A 13669-nucleotide genomic window follows, 5' to 3' on the forward strand; every position below is an offset into this window, starting at 1 on the left:
TTGTTTAAATGTGGATGTTTTACTTATCACTTTTATAGTGATTGGGTTATCCCTAAGAATATCACCCGTGGTATTCTTTCGGGAACTTCCCGATACATGAATAATCCACCCCCAGCTTCCCTTGTGGAACTGGGTCCGACATTGTACTCAGTTACATGACCGGGTTATCCTTAAGAATATTACATATAAAAATTCTCCAAGAACTTCCCGTGAAAGAAATGAAACAGTTTAGACTCATATACATGTTGGAGTATCAGGGAGCAGTTTAACCTCTTATACCGGTCGGAGGATTGAGAAGCAGTTTATACTCTTATACTTGTCGGAGTCTTAAGAAGCAGTTCCATTCTCTTGGGTATGGACAAGGAATGCCTGTCTTCTTCATCTCTTGAGCGGAAATCAACGTATTGATTTTGCTCTTGAGGTTTTTAATCTTCAAGATTTCACCTGAGTCTTCGTTGGCATTCTCGTTACCACCCCCTGCATTGATGGGAGGATTATTGGCATTGTATGCTTCATTCGCACCTGTGTCCTCATCTTCTAGATCAATCTGGTTACGACGACTTGGCTCGCCTTGCTGCTTTGTCAGCGCTCGGATTTGCTGGTCATGCATTTCTCTCATACTCTACATGGCCAACTACATTTCGAGCTTGAAGCTCTCTTGCTGTTTAGCCATGGCTTCTTCGAGCATCTTGGCCACTTGTTCCGTGCTTATCATCAGTGACTCGCGGGGTTGTCCCACGCTGGATACTGTATTGTCTAATGCGACAGCCGAGCAGGCATCCGATTCCTCATCTTCTGAAGGTAATCTTGTCCGAATCCTACCATAAGTTCCTCATATGATAGCTTCAGACTACAGACGGGTTACACGTCGGGGTATTTCCGGAATTGACTCGGGATTATCCCGCGTCGATGTCCTTTTGCTGGTCATATTGGTGGTGACCCTCGGGAATTCTCCATCTTCAACTACCGTTCTTCTTTGTCGGAAACGCCTAGTCCTTGGTTTTGGCGTTTCGGTACTGAGCCTTTCGAAGACCGAAACTCTTTCAGGGACCGTCTTGATGCAGTTGCACTCAGACAATATTGCCCGAATGAGTTTGGAACAGGGGCACTGAGTTTCTAGTCCTCGAGGACTCATCTTCCTAGTTTTCCTTGTACCACCAACACGATAGTACAACTCGTCGGTTTGAAGGTCGGAATAACCTATCGTGTGTTGGCACGATTTCTCAAGTATAACGCTATCGTCATCAGACGATAATGTTTCCTTCTGAGGGTGAACTGCCTTCTTTAGGCTTTCAAAAGTCACGCGCCTCGAGACATGCCTTTTTGGGCGTGAATTCTCAGCGGGCTCCTGGACTTTAATGCGCAAATTGGCGCGTGTAGCTGCCTTGAACTCGTTGTCATGTTGGAGGTGACGGTGACCCCCAGCATGTTGAGTCGTTCGGGGCTTCTTCATCGGGCCCAAATGTTCTTGAACTGGAGCTTTGCCTCTCTCATCATGAATTGGACCGAGACGCTCCAAAACTGGCTTCTTTCTTCGGGATGATTCTGCGTGATCTCCCGGAGTAGCCATGGGAATTACCGACGACTTTGTTTGGTTCGTTGGAGGCTGGTTCCTCTGGCGGGCTCTCTGCGAGAGAGTCACAACGCCCTCAATGGTGGAGGCATCGGCGAGAACAGGGTTGACCTGGTTGGAGGTCGGCGGAACTTCACCCGACGCAACTTTGGCATCAATTGGGGTGAGAGCTTCGTTGGCGTTCTGTACTTCTTCATACCAACGAAATTTTCTCCTGGAGGAGAACTTCTAGGACTTGCGAGGGGAGGTGAGTCCGAACGAGGATGACAACTACTCCTCGAACTTTTGCTGGTCGAATTCATACTCGACCTCCTCCTCAACCGGGATAGAGATTCGTGGCTGCGACGCGACGATCTCGGCAGCGAGATCGGTGGCTCCCACTGTGGTCGCCAGATTGTTCGCGGGAAAAATCGTAGCTTTCATTGACGTCATTGTACACTCTTTAGTAATTGTTTATCGACTACAAAGATCCGGTCTTTTTATAAGATCCGGTTACAACGAGATCAAAAGAAAAAAAGAAAAAGTTACAACTTTCCTTATTTGTCGAACGAATCACGAGATCCTATTTTGTGGTCTCTCGCTTTTGTGGGTTCTTTGCCTGCGCCGGGGTTAATCTGTGGACCACCGCGCGATCTAGATCCGGTCGGATCTACACCATATGACGGGTATTATTTCGCGAAGGAAATAATAGCCGGGGGGATTAATTCACCAAGGAAATAATCGCCCTAGTAATCAAAATCGACAAAGCGAAATCGAGACTCTTCTCGGGATCAAAAACCATGTTTTGATCCGGAGGATAACCGTGTAGATCTCAGATCTGATCTCTCTCAAACTCCTGCCTTATTTGGCGTGGATGATCGCCAAGAGCCAGATCTGATATGTCCAAGTCTTCAAAGTTCCAAAGCTTCAATCTTTTTAAGTTTTGAGCCTTCAATCCAGCAAAGCTTCGCCTCCAATAATTCCAACCTTTGAAAAATGAGCCCCCCCAGCCTATTTATAGGCACTCAGAACTGTGCCTTGGCACAGGTGGCCGGCCACCTTGGTGGCTCGGCCACCCCATGGGGTGGCTCGGCCGCCGAGCCACCCTTGGGTGGCTCGGCCACCGAGCCACCCTTGGGTGGCTTGGTTTTGGCCGGGTGTTCGCGGTGGCCGAGGCATCGAGCCACCAAAAGGTGGCCGAGGTACCTAGCCACCAAAAGGTGGCCGAGGCATCGAGCCACCAAAAGGTGGCCGAGGCACCGAGCCACCAGGCTCGGCCACCGAGCCACCTAGAGGTAGCTCGGTTTTGGCCGAGTCCTCCAAATGTTGGTTTTTTTTTTGTTTTGCGGTTTATCCGAACTCTGATTTGTTGATCTGAACTCTGATTTAGCAGTCTGGATCCTGATTTGGTAGTAAATCCGCTTCGGTGTTCGAGTTTGAGTTCGGATCCTGATTTGGCAGTAAATCCGCTTCGGTGTTCGAGTTTGCTCCCGATCTTGATTGATGTAGTGGACTCTACGGTTGAATGATTCGTTGATTGATCGACCCGTACCGTCATTTGCGTACGATTCGTTAACCTTGTCACCTCATTAATCCGCTTCATTACGTCTCATTTAGCTTCGATATTGTGGTTTAACGATCATTCTTGGATTCATCGCCCGATGGTTCGTTGGTTTGTCGAATCACCGTGCCGAGCTGTGCTAAGGGACCCATAGGTAGTTTTATACGCCTACAGCTGGGTGGAACGCTTTGGTGCTGGAGTGCGGCGATCTCGCCTTGACTGGCGAGTCTTCGCATTTGGGCGAACTCCAGTACGTAGGCGGGTCTCAACCCTTCGTTTGGACGAGCGGGTTTGCGAGGTGTCACCTTTTTCTTTGCCTTTACGTTTATCCGCCAAATGGTTATGGCGAGGCTCGCCAGCCTTCGAGGATTCGCCCGTTCGGGTAGGCTCGCTCGCTCGGTGTGGTTTCTTCGCATCAGGGATGTGACCTGAGAAGCGAAGTCCTCCTGAGCGGGCGGCCCTGTCTTCCTCGGTTGGTGCTCCTGATTTAGAGGGCCTTCCGACGTCTGGCAGTTTGCCTTCTCGTCTAGCGTTTCTCGGGCCCGTACAATGATTCGGGCCATTGTGGGAAACGGAGGTTTGGGCCTCCTGTCTGATGAGTGTCTGCCATCGCTGTTGGCTAGCTCTTCCAGTGAGGAGAGCATCACCGTGGGCTGCGGTAGCGTAGTTGGTGCCGGAACGAACCGGCGTTTCCTCCGGGACAGGTGTCTGCGGGGACCGCTTGGCGACCCATTTGGTAGACCCTTGTACCTTGCTCTCGACCCCTAGCTTGGCCTTGATCGATTCTGAGGGAGTGGGTTCCCCTGACGAGATTCGGGGAAAACCCTTAGGCGCAGAGGCTTTGACCGTTTGAGGTCGGCCTTGGCGCACGACTCTGTGGCGTTTGCGGGACGCATCGCCTCCAGAGGAGGAAGAAGACAAGTACTCTTCGTACTTGGCTTGGTCGAACTCAATCTCTAGGGACTCCACGGTCGTCCTAATAGCAACTTCATCGAATTGAGCCAACACCATTTCGTTTGATGAAACAGCTTCTCCCACTGTGGTCGCCATCTTCTGTAGGTGTAAATTTGGATTTCCCAAAAACAGGGAGTTTCGTTTGTATTGATAAGAAAGCTTATTACAAACTAATGAATCGAAATTACAACAGAAGCAGAGGGAATGCCCTCTTTGTTTAGTGTGGGGACTTTAGGTGGCTACAGGATGCTTCGCTCGATGCTTGTGTCGAGTCTGCTTCCCTTGGACCGTTCGATCGAGGTTCCTGGAGAGCTTCAGTACGCAGTAGAAGCTCGAGTCGATGGAGTTCGGGTCTACTTAGTTCGCCGGCGATCAGAGCTCAGAACTAGGCAGTGGTACTGTGATGCAAGGATTATGCAAACAGCTTGGTCTCGATCGTATTGCGGATTGAGAGCTAGTGGTTCAATTAGCTGGTTCAACTATGAGCGAATTGCTTGCACGGTTAAACAGCTGAATCTCTTCTTCTTGACTTGGAAGAAAAGCTGAACTGAACTTGAACCCCTTCTTCGTGGCTGGAAGAAGTTCCTAAATAGAAGGATCATTCATGACAACGGTCCGCAATTTATAAGCAACGCCTTCATCAGATTTTGTAACAAGTTCAAAATTGAAGACGTTTCATCAACACCTTATTATCCCGCCGCGAATGGTTTAGCAGAGGCGTTTAACAAAACGATCATTAAGATCCTATCAAAGCTCGTGAAGACCAATAAACGAGACTGGGACGATAAACTCGGTGAGGCACTCTGGGCCTACCGCACCACCATACGCACGCCCACAGGTGCCACCCTGTATTCACTGGTATACGGATGTGAAGCTGTGCTACTGCTGGAAATTCAGATTCCATCCCTTCGGATCGCCCTCGCACCGTTCGGCGTGCTTGGAGCATGGTGCCTTCTCCTTTCCGGTCAGGAGAGGCGGTGAAGTAGGTGCACAGCACTTGAGTAGGTCTGGCCAACTTGCCGAGTGCCGGCGGATCCAGCTCTCGACCTGGATGGGTGAGGTGAACCGCATTTATGAATGTTTAGGTGGATCTGACACCTGTCCGATTACTCGTACTGTGAACGGCTACTCGACGGTCCTGGAGTACTGCGCTCTCTCCCCTCTCAGGTCGAGAGGGATGGGAAAGCCTGTGCCGGTACGTGGGGTAGCGGATACCCAGCTGTACTGACAGCCTTGAGGTTTGCGGGTGGATTCAACTTTGGACTCGGGCAGACGAGTTGTGTAAAAGGCAAAATTCCGCTATCTCCTGTTGATTCTGACTCGTGTAGGCGAGTTGATCACTCAGGTGAATTTCTTGCAAGCTCACAGAGGTATTTTTTACCATCTACAATGACCAAATTAGTGATGATGATATTCCATTTGAAGGGAAGGAGTTTCAGACGGACAACGATGCATACAACTACTACAATGTATATGCAAAGAAGATTGGGTTTGGAATTCGCAAAGCTACTTTTGAAAAATCAAAGAAAGCTTTAGGAGAGATTCTTTCGAGGACTTTTGTTTGTGATAAAGCGGGGAGAAAGAGAGCATCGACTGAAAATGCAAGTGAATTGATTATCAATCGTCGTCCGAAAACTAAAGTTGGTTGTGGTGCAAAAATGAAGATTAAGCTTACTTCTTCAAAAGCTTGGAAGGTTACTAAGTTCATTTCTGAGCATGTTCATCCTTTAACAAGCCCTGATAAAGTAATGCATTATCATTCTCACAAGCAGCGACATCGATCGAAGCATTGCATTAACCTCATTGAGTTGTTGCATGAAGAGGGAATGAGACCATCTAATATTAAAAAGGTGCTTAATGTTGGATATCAAGGACAAGATGCTGAACAAGTCACCACACAACAGATGATTGATCTTATTAGAAAGACAAGGCAAAGTAACATTGGCTGTGAATGCTTAAACATCATTAGACATTTCTAAGACAGAAAGGAATCGGATCCAAATTTCTATTTTTCTATGGAGGTCGATCACTTTGGTACACTGAGAAGTGTGTTTTGGGCTGATGGTAGAGCTAGAGCCTCTTATTTAAGTCTTGGAGATGTAGTTGTGTTTGATACCACATACAAGACTAATCAGTTGAGTATGCCATTTGCTCCATTTACAGGAGTAAACCACCACGGCCAATCCACCCTCTTCGGTTATGCATTGCTTGCCGACGAGCGAGAGGAAACCTTCAAGTGGTTGTTTTCGCAATGGCTCAAGTGTATGCATGGGGTAGCACCAAAGGCTATCATAACTAATCAGGATGCATAGATGAAAAAAGCTATTAAGAGCATTTTGCCAAGTACTCGTCATCGCTTTTGTTCTTGGCATGTTAGAAAGCATATTGCCAAGCAACAAGTAAAGTTGAAGAGCCAATACGGGGATGAGATGCCTACATATTTCAACAATTGGTATTCTGGTAGAAGTATAAGCAAATGCGAAGAGCGTTGGGAAGTCATAAAGGTTAAATTCAACATAAATGAAGGTGAAGATAGTTGGCTGACAAGAATGTATAGCTTGCATGAACATTGGGTAGATGCATACTTGAAGGACTGTTTTTCGGCGGGAATGACAACAAGCCAAAAGAGTGAGAGCACCAATACCTTTTTCGATGGCTTTGTCAATGCAAACACTAGACTTGTTGAGTTCGTTGGTCAATATGACAAGGCATTAGCATCTCGTCGTGCATCAGAATCTCATGAGGACTTCATGACTTTGAACACCCTACATGCGATGAGCTTCTCAAATCTGATTGAAGAGCAAGTTGGAAAGATATACACTAGGGCGATCTTGAAGATGTTCCAAAGGGAGCTTGGTGATGTGATGTCATTACATCGTGAAGAAGTGTCAAAGGAAGAGTTGAAAGTTGTATACTTGGTTGGAAAATATTTTGAAGACAAAGAGAATTGGGAAGAATTAACCTATGACATAAATAGTGAGCTTAATGTTGCATGCACTTGTTCATTTTGGGAAAATGAAGGAGTGCTTTGTAAGCATATACTAAATATATTGTGGTTAAACCAAGTGACTTCTATTCCCGATAGGTATATCTTGCCTAGATGGAAAATTGATGCAAGGTATAGAGATTTTGGCTTTGCTAATGCTATGAAGTTGCAACAAAATGATGATAGCATGGAGCGGGGAAGTATTATAAGATTATGGGCTTTAAGAGGAAATTTTAATGAATCACTTGATATGGTAGTGGGCTCGAATGATCTTCTTTCAAAGTTGGAGCTACAAATATCAAACTTCCTTGGAGAAGCAAGGGAGGAAGCAAGGCGCAATATGGCACAAACTATAGATTCTCAAGTTGAGACCCATGTAGATTCAAATACTCATGTGCTTCTATTGAAAGATGGTGAGGAAATTATGGTTCGTGATCCCCTCGGCCCTGTGAAACCAAAAGGACGCCCGAAAAATTCAAATAGGACTAAAAGTGGCTTTGAAGAATCAGAAAGGCGAAAAGAGGTGAGACAACGAAAATGTTGTCATTGTCAACAATTTGGACACTATAGGACAGGTTGTCAATTGTTGGTAATTTCAATTTAGTTCATTTGTTTTACATTTTTTCATATATTATTTATTGTTTTACTTTTCTTGAAATATCAGTTCAATTTAGTTCATTTGTTTTACATTTTTTCATATATTATTTATTGTTTTACTTTTCTTGAAATATCACTAATTGATTTCTTTTTGTCTTTCATTTTTTTCATATATTATTTATTGTTTTACTTTTCTTGAAATATCACTAATTGATTTCTTTTTGTCTTTCATTTTTAGAAAAAGCAAAAGAGATAGTTTGTGAGATTGTTTGTGAAGATTGTAGCTGAAGTTGAACATGGCATCTGCGGCTTAAAACTCTGATCCAAGCTCTTCTCCTTTTGCTGCTAACAAAAGATATTTACTGCTTACAAAGTATATATATGCTCTGAAGCCTAGTAGGATATGTGGATGTTTTCAACAACAGTTAGGTGTACTCTTCATCAATGTCATGGAGGAGGAAACAACTTTTAGGGGTTTTGGTGTTAGACATGTTATGTTAATTTTTTGGACTATGATTTAAGATGAATAGAAGCTGGTTTAAGTTTTTGTGCAATCAAATCGTAGTTGTTGCTGAATTTGGCTTGAAAAAAAAATGCTTAAATGGTCTAATTGTACATTTTTGTGAGGTGGCTTCATTTCAAAGTTACCATAGGGTCCTGACAGATGATAGAATTGTTGGCCTCATATCATGTTGTATTTCATACTTGCTAGGATAACTTGTTAATTAGTTTTAATTGGCATATAATCGGATTAGATTAGCATAAGACCATAATCGACCCCCCTCTAGGGTCTAACAAGAATGCGTCCGCCTCCTTGGCCGTGACCCAACGCCGCCATCTCCTTGGCTTCGTTTCAAAGATGATATGTTTGTTGCTAATTTTTATTTACAGCTCCGAGTGGAATCTAATGTTGTCTTGCATTCATTCTTGTGAATGCACATGTTGTTTGCTAATGCAGCTGCTGCTGACTTTAATTATATTGTTCATGAGAAAGTATTCAGTGGAGAAAATGAAGCAAGAAGTACATGTTAATTGGACGAACTTTTTTGTACAAATATTCATTTTATATCATTTTGTAGAGTTTATATACATACACATTTTGTGGAGTTTATATACATACATATGTATCCAAGATTAAATGGATAGATGCCATATACAATTAGGATATCTCGTAATACAAATAATTAAATACAACCAAAATAACAAAAATAGTACATAATCCAACCAATTAGTCCATACAACCACAACATACAAGTAAAACTGAACAACATCAATAAGTTCATACATCATCAAAGTTCACTTACATCAACAAGTCCATACAACCATTATACCCTAATATCCAAGGCCTCTTAACTATTCGCTATCTCATCAATATCAATAGAATAGAGAACTGATGGTCAAAATTAATATCTCCTAACTGCTCCCTATCTCATCAATAGAAAATAGGATTGGCTAGTAAGACACTTGACGAAATGAAAAGAAGAAAATGAACGAAGCCCATGATCAACCATTTCCTGAAATAGGCGAGCAAATAAAAGCATGGGTAGAAGCTAAAACTCATTGTAGTAGCTCGAAACCATAGAAAGGGGTTTTGGGTATTACAAGTATCTGAACAATTATGCTTGATTTATTCAATTGAAATTGACCATTGAATTATATATTCATGACCAAAGAAATTTCCAAATTAAATACAATAATAAATCAAGCATGCCTCCTAGCATATGTAAGTCAATAATTTAACATACAATTTGATACCAAAATCCAATTTCTCTACGTTGAAAAAATTACTGTATCCAAACTTTGCAAGACATTAATATAAACACCAAACATGCAACTTCACCAATTAAGCATAAATATGATTGAATTCAAAGAAGAAGAAAGAACATATTTTTGAGGGGCTCGGGTAATGGGTAAGTGGGTTTTCTTTTGATTTTCGTTGTATTTTCTCAAGGAGAATGATCCTCCTTATATAGGGGCTTAACCCATCACCTCTACCCCTCAGATCCGCCCCCATGAGAGATTTTCTCTCAACCACCCATGATTCACGTTCTCCACCATAGTCCTCGGTGAATGTTAGCCACCATCACCGGAAGAAGTGAGAGTTCTTTCTTGTAGGCAAGCTGAACTGTTGGATAGAGTACTTCCAAGGGCAGAGCGTCACAAGACTGATATGAGACCACACATTTCTTTAACCAAATAGCGAGGAAACCGGCAAGAAAGGTCATGGGTCGAATCGGTGCGGTAGCATGCCACAAGAATGATTTGAACTTGGTCCCTGTAGGAAAACCTGATTTGGTCATCAATGACCAAGTCAAGCTAACATCTCTCACTTGACCAAATTAACCAAGTGACATGCCTTCCACTATCCGTGAGATCGGATGTTTCTGCTTACTATTACTCCCACTATCCATAGAGAGTAACTCTTATTTCATTATTCATAAAATTTTACTTAGACTTATTTATTCCTAAGTCCCATCAAGTAGAGAGTAACTCTTATTTCATTATTCATAAAATTTTACTTAGACTTATTTATTCCTAAGTCCCATCAAACTTACATGTTTGATAAAAGATTCCGCTGGCCCATCAAACTTACATGTTTGATAAAAGATTCCGCTGGTATTCCTTTTGTCAAATGATCAGCAATCATATTTGTAGTAGGAATATAAGTCACTTTGACTTCTCCATTTTCTACAATATCTCGAATATAGTGATACTGTATCTCAATATATTTTTCTTTGGAGCTATTCGCACCACTATTGATTAAGCTAATTACTGCTTGATTATCACAATAAATATCAATAGGTCCTTCCAACAAATTGAGATCAAGATCAATCAAAAACCGTCTTATCTAGACAGCATATGTAGTTGCCATACTACAAGCTATATATTCAGCTTCTTGCGTATATCTAGCAATACACCCTTGTTTCTTGCTACTCCAAGAAACAGCTCCTCCTCCAAAGATGAATAAGTGTCCCGAAGTGGACTTTCCATCATCTTTATTACCTCCGGAATCAGCATCGGAATAACCAAGGAGTTCAAGCGAATCAGCTTGATAAACTAATCTATGAGTCAATGTACCTCTGATATACTTCATAATCCTTTTAACAGCTTCCCAATGTGCTGGTCCTGGATTACTTTGATATCTACTGACTAGACTCACAGCATAAGCTATATCAGGTCTGGTGCACAACATTGCATACATCAAGCTTCCAATTGCTTGAGCATAAGGAACATCTAATGGCTTCTGCCCCTCTCCAAGGCTTTGCTCTTTACATAATCTCTTTCCCATAACTAACGGAGTTGGTGCCGGATTGGAATTTCCATTCCAAACCTTTTAAGAACTGGTCTTAAATATTTTTCTTGGTTTAAACTTAGCATTCTAGACTTTCTATCTCGAATTATTTGAATTCCAAGAATATATGATGCATCTCCCATGTCTTTCATCTCAAACTTTTCGCTGAGATCTGCCTTGGTTTTATTCAACATTTCTATGTTATTTTCAGCGAGCAATATATCATCCACATATAAGGATAATATAGTAAACTTGCTCCCACTTTTTAAGACATATACACAATTATATAATTTATTTTGAATAAAACCAAGTTTAGTAACTACATCATGAAATTTAAGATACCATTGTCTAGAAGACTGTTTTAAACCATATAGAGATTTTATTAATTTGTAAACTTTATATTCTTGTTCTTTCACCTGAAAACCTTCAGATTGTTGCATATATATTGCTTCCTTCAACTCTCCGTTAAGGAATACAGTTTTAACATCCATTTGGAATAAGCTCTTCCCGATTGCCTCACCAAGGAGAACAACGTGGGGTTAAAAGGACCAATTTGCAAATTTTCAGAAAGAAGAGGGTTAATTTGTAAAATTTCTATCTTCAAAGCGTCGATCCTCACCAAGGAGAATCAAGGCTCTTTCCGATTGCCTCACCAAGGAGAACAACGTGGGGTTCCTGTTCTTTCACCTGAAAACCTTCAGGTTGTTGCATATATATTGCTTCCTTCAACTCTCCGTTAAGGAATGCAGTTTTAACATCCATTTGGAATAACTCCAAATCAAGATATGCAACAATAGCCAAAATAATTCTAATGGATGCAAATTTAGCTACAGGAGAATACGTCTCCTAAAAATCTATTCCTGCCTTTTGGTTATAACCCTTGGCAACTAACCGTGCTTTGAATTTGTCAATAGATCCATCAACACGATATTTCTTTTTGAGCACACATTTGCATCCTATGGATTTTCTATTTTTTGGTAGATCACATAACTCCCATACCTTATTCTTTTCTATGGAATCAAGTTCTTCTCTCATAAAGTGGCTCACCGGCATAAGAGGGAGGCGCGCCATCAGTCGCCACGGTAGAGGATTGACCCCTCGCCATATGGGACATAGAAACCTGCAAGGTAAATTGAAGGATCAGATCTAGAAAAGGAAAATCCCATTTTTACCCCAAAAAAGGCAAGTTTGAGGCATCAAATCACACCCTCAACCCTTATATGTGATCCCGCGACTCCATATACTAGATCAAACATGAAATAGATCAAGATGGCGGAGGATTTACCTGAAGAAAACCATCCATGAAGGTTGTGTTCTTGGCCTTTTGTTGCCTACAACCGGTTGATTAGGTACATTATTTTCCATAGGTATTTCATCATTTTTAAGGTTAGGTTCATTCACAATATCAGGGTCATTAGTTGGAACAACACTGTAATAATCATCATCTATTACAGTTAGAGGTTGTGTTTTCTCTTGAACTTATTCCTCTTCATCTAGATTCTCTAGAAATGTAGCATCTCTGCTTTCAATGACTCCTTTTTCTTTATTGTAGAACTTATAAATACAGATCTGAAGTTTGGAGGGAGAAAAGAGGCTTGTGAGAAAAGAAAATCAAAATTAGAGGGAGGGGGGTGGCCGGCCCTAGAAAGAGAGGAAGAAAAAAAGAAAAAAGAAAGAAAAAAGAACCAGACCAAGTCAGATTGGACCAGAATGGACCAGAATGGACCAGAATGAGCCAGAATGAGCCAGAATGAGTCAAATTGAGCCTAGCTGGACCAGACCAGACCAGAATGAGCCAAATTGAGCCAGACTCAAATTAGGTTTCCTCTCATTCCATAATTCATAAGGTGTAGATACAACTGATTTGGTGGGAATTCTATTTAAAATATAGTTTATAGTTAACAATGCTTCTCCCCAAAAGTTTTTAGAGAGACCAGAATGAGACAACATGCATCTAACTACATTAAGTAATGTTCTGTTTTTTCTTTCAGCAACACCATTCTGTTGTGGCGTATACGGCATTGTTGTATGCCTTTTAATTCCATGTTGAATACAATAACTCTCAAATTCTTTAGAGTTATATTCCCCACCTCTATCAGTTCTCAAAATTTTGATTTTCAATCCAAGTTGGTTTTCAACTTCTGTCTTATATCTTTTAAAACAGTCAAAGGCTTCTAATTTTCTAGATATAAGATAAACGTGTGAAAACTTGGAATAATCATCTATAAAAGTAATAAAATATTCTTTATTACTATGAGTTTTGACACTTAGGGGATCACAAATATCCGAGTGTATCAACCCTAAAAGTCCATTGGCTCTGTGTCCGCCAATAAAAAGTTTTCTAGTTATTTTATCAGTTAAACAATGTTCACATGGTGGCAATTGAACATTAGATAGTGTAGGAAGTAAGTTCATTCTCATAATTTCTTTCATTTTTGAAATACTAGCATGTCCTAATCTAGAATGCCACAATTCGGACTCAGAAATATAACAGGACAAGTAGCTCGAAAGTTTATTATCAGAATTATTACAAACTACTAGAAGAATGCATAATTCATGCTCGGACACATATTTTCCCATAGCATACACTATATTATTCTTGCCTATAGAAACCATGTTATTATAGAACCTCACTTCCAGTCCTTTCTTCATCAAGCTAGGAACTGAGATCATATTGCGCCGAATTCCTGGCGCATAGAACACATCTTTGAGGACAAGAATGCTGTC

General features: G+C 41.7%; 2 protein-coding genes across 2 annotated transcripts; both read left to right on the forward strand.

Annotated features, from left to right (window-relative positions):
• LOC109831223 (protein FAR1-RELATED SEQUENCE 5-like) lies at positions 5119–6379 on the forward strand. The gene is made up of 3 exons (XM_020398560.1): positions 5119–5262; positions 5498–5997; positions 6052–6379. Exons 1-3 carry the CDS (start codon positions 5119–5121, stop codon positions 6377–6379), a joined length of 972 nt encoding a protein of 323 aa, XP_020254149.1.
• On the forward strand, positions 6380–12981 carry LOC109831224 (protein FAR1-RELATED SEQUENCE 5-like). The gene is made up of 3 exons (XM_020398561.1): positions 6380–7576; positions 8609–8671; positions 12934–12981. The coding sequence occupies exons 1-3, from the start codon at positions 6380–6382 to the stop codon at positions 12979–12981; spliced, it is 1308 nt and encodes a 435-aa protein (XP_020254150.1).

This window comes from Asparagus officinalis, chromosome 2, assembly GCF_001876935.1.
Source record: "Asparagus officinalis chromosome 2, Aspof.V1, whole genome shotgun sequence".
NCBI classification, from domain to species: Eukaryota; Viridiplantae; Streptophyta; class Magnoliopsida; order Asparagales; family Asparagaceae; genus Asparagus; species Asparagus officinalis.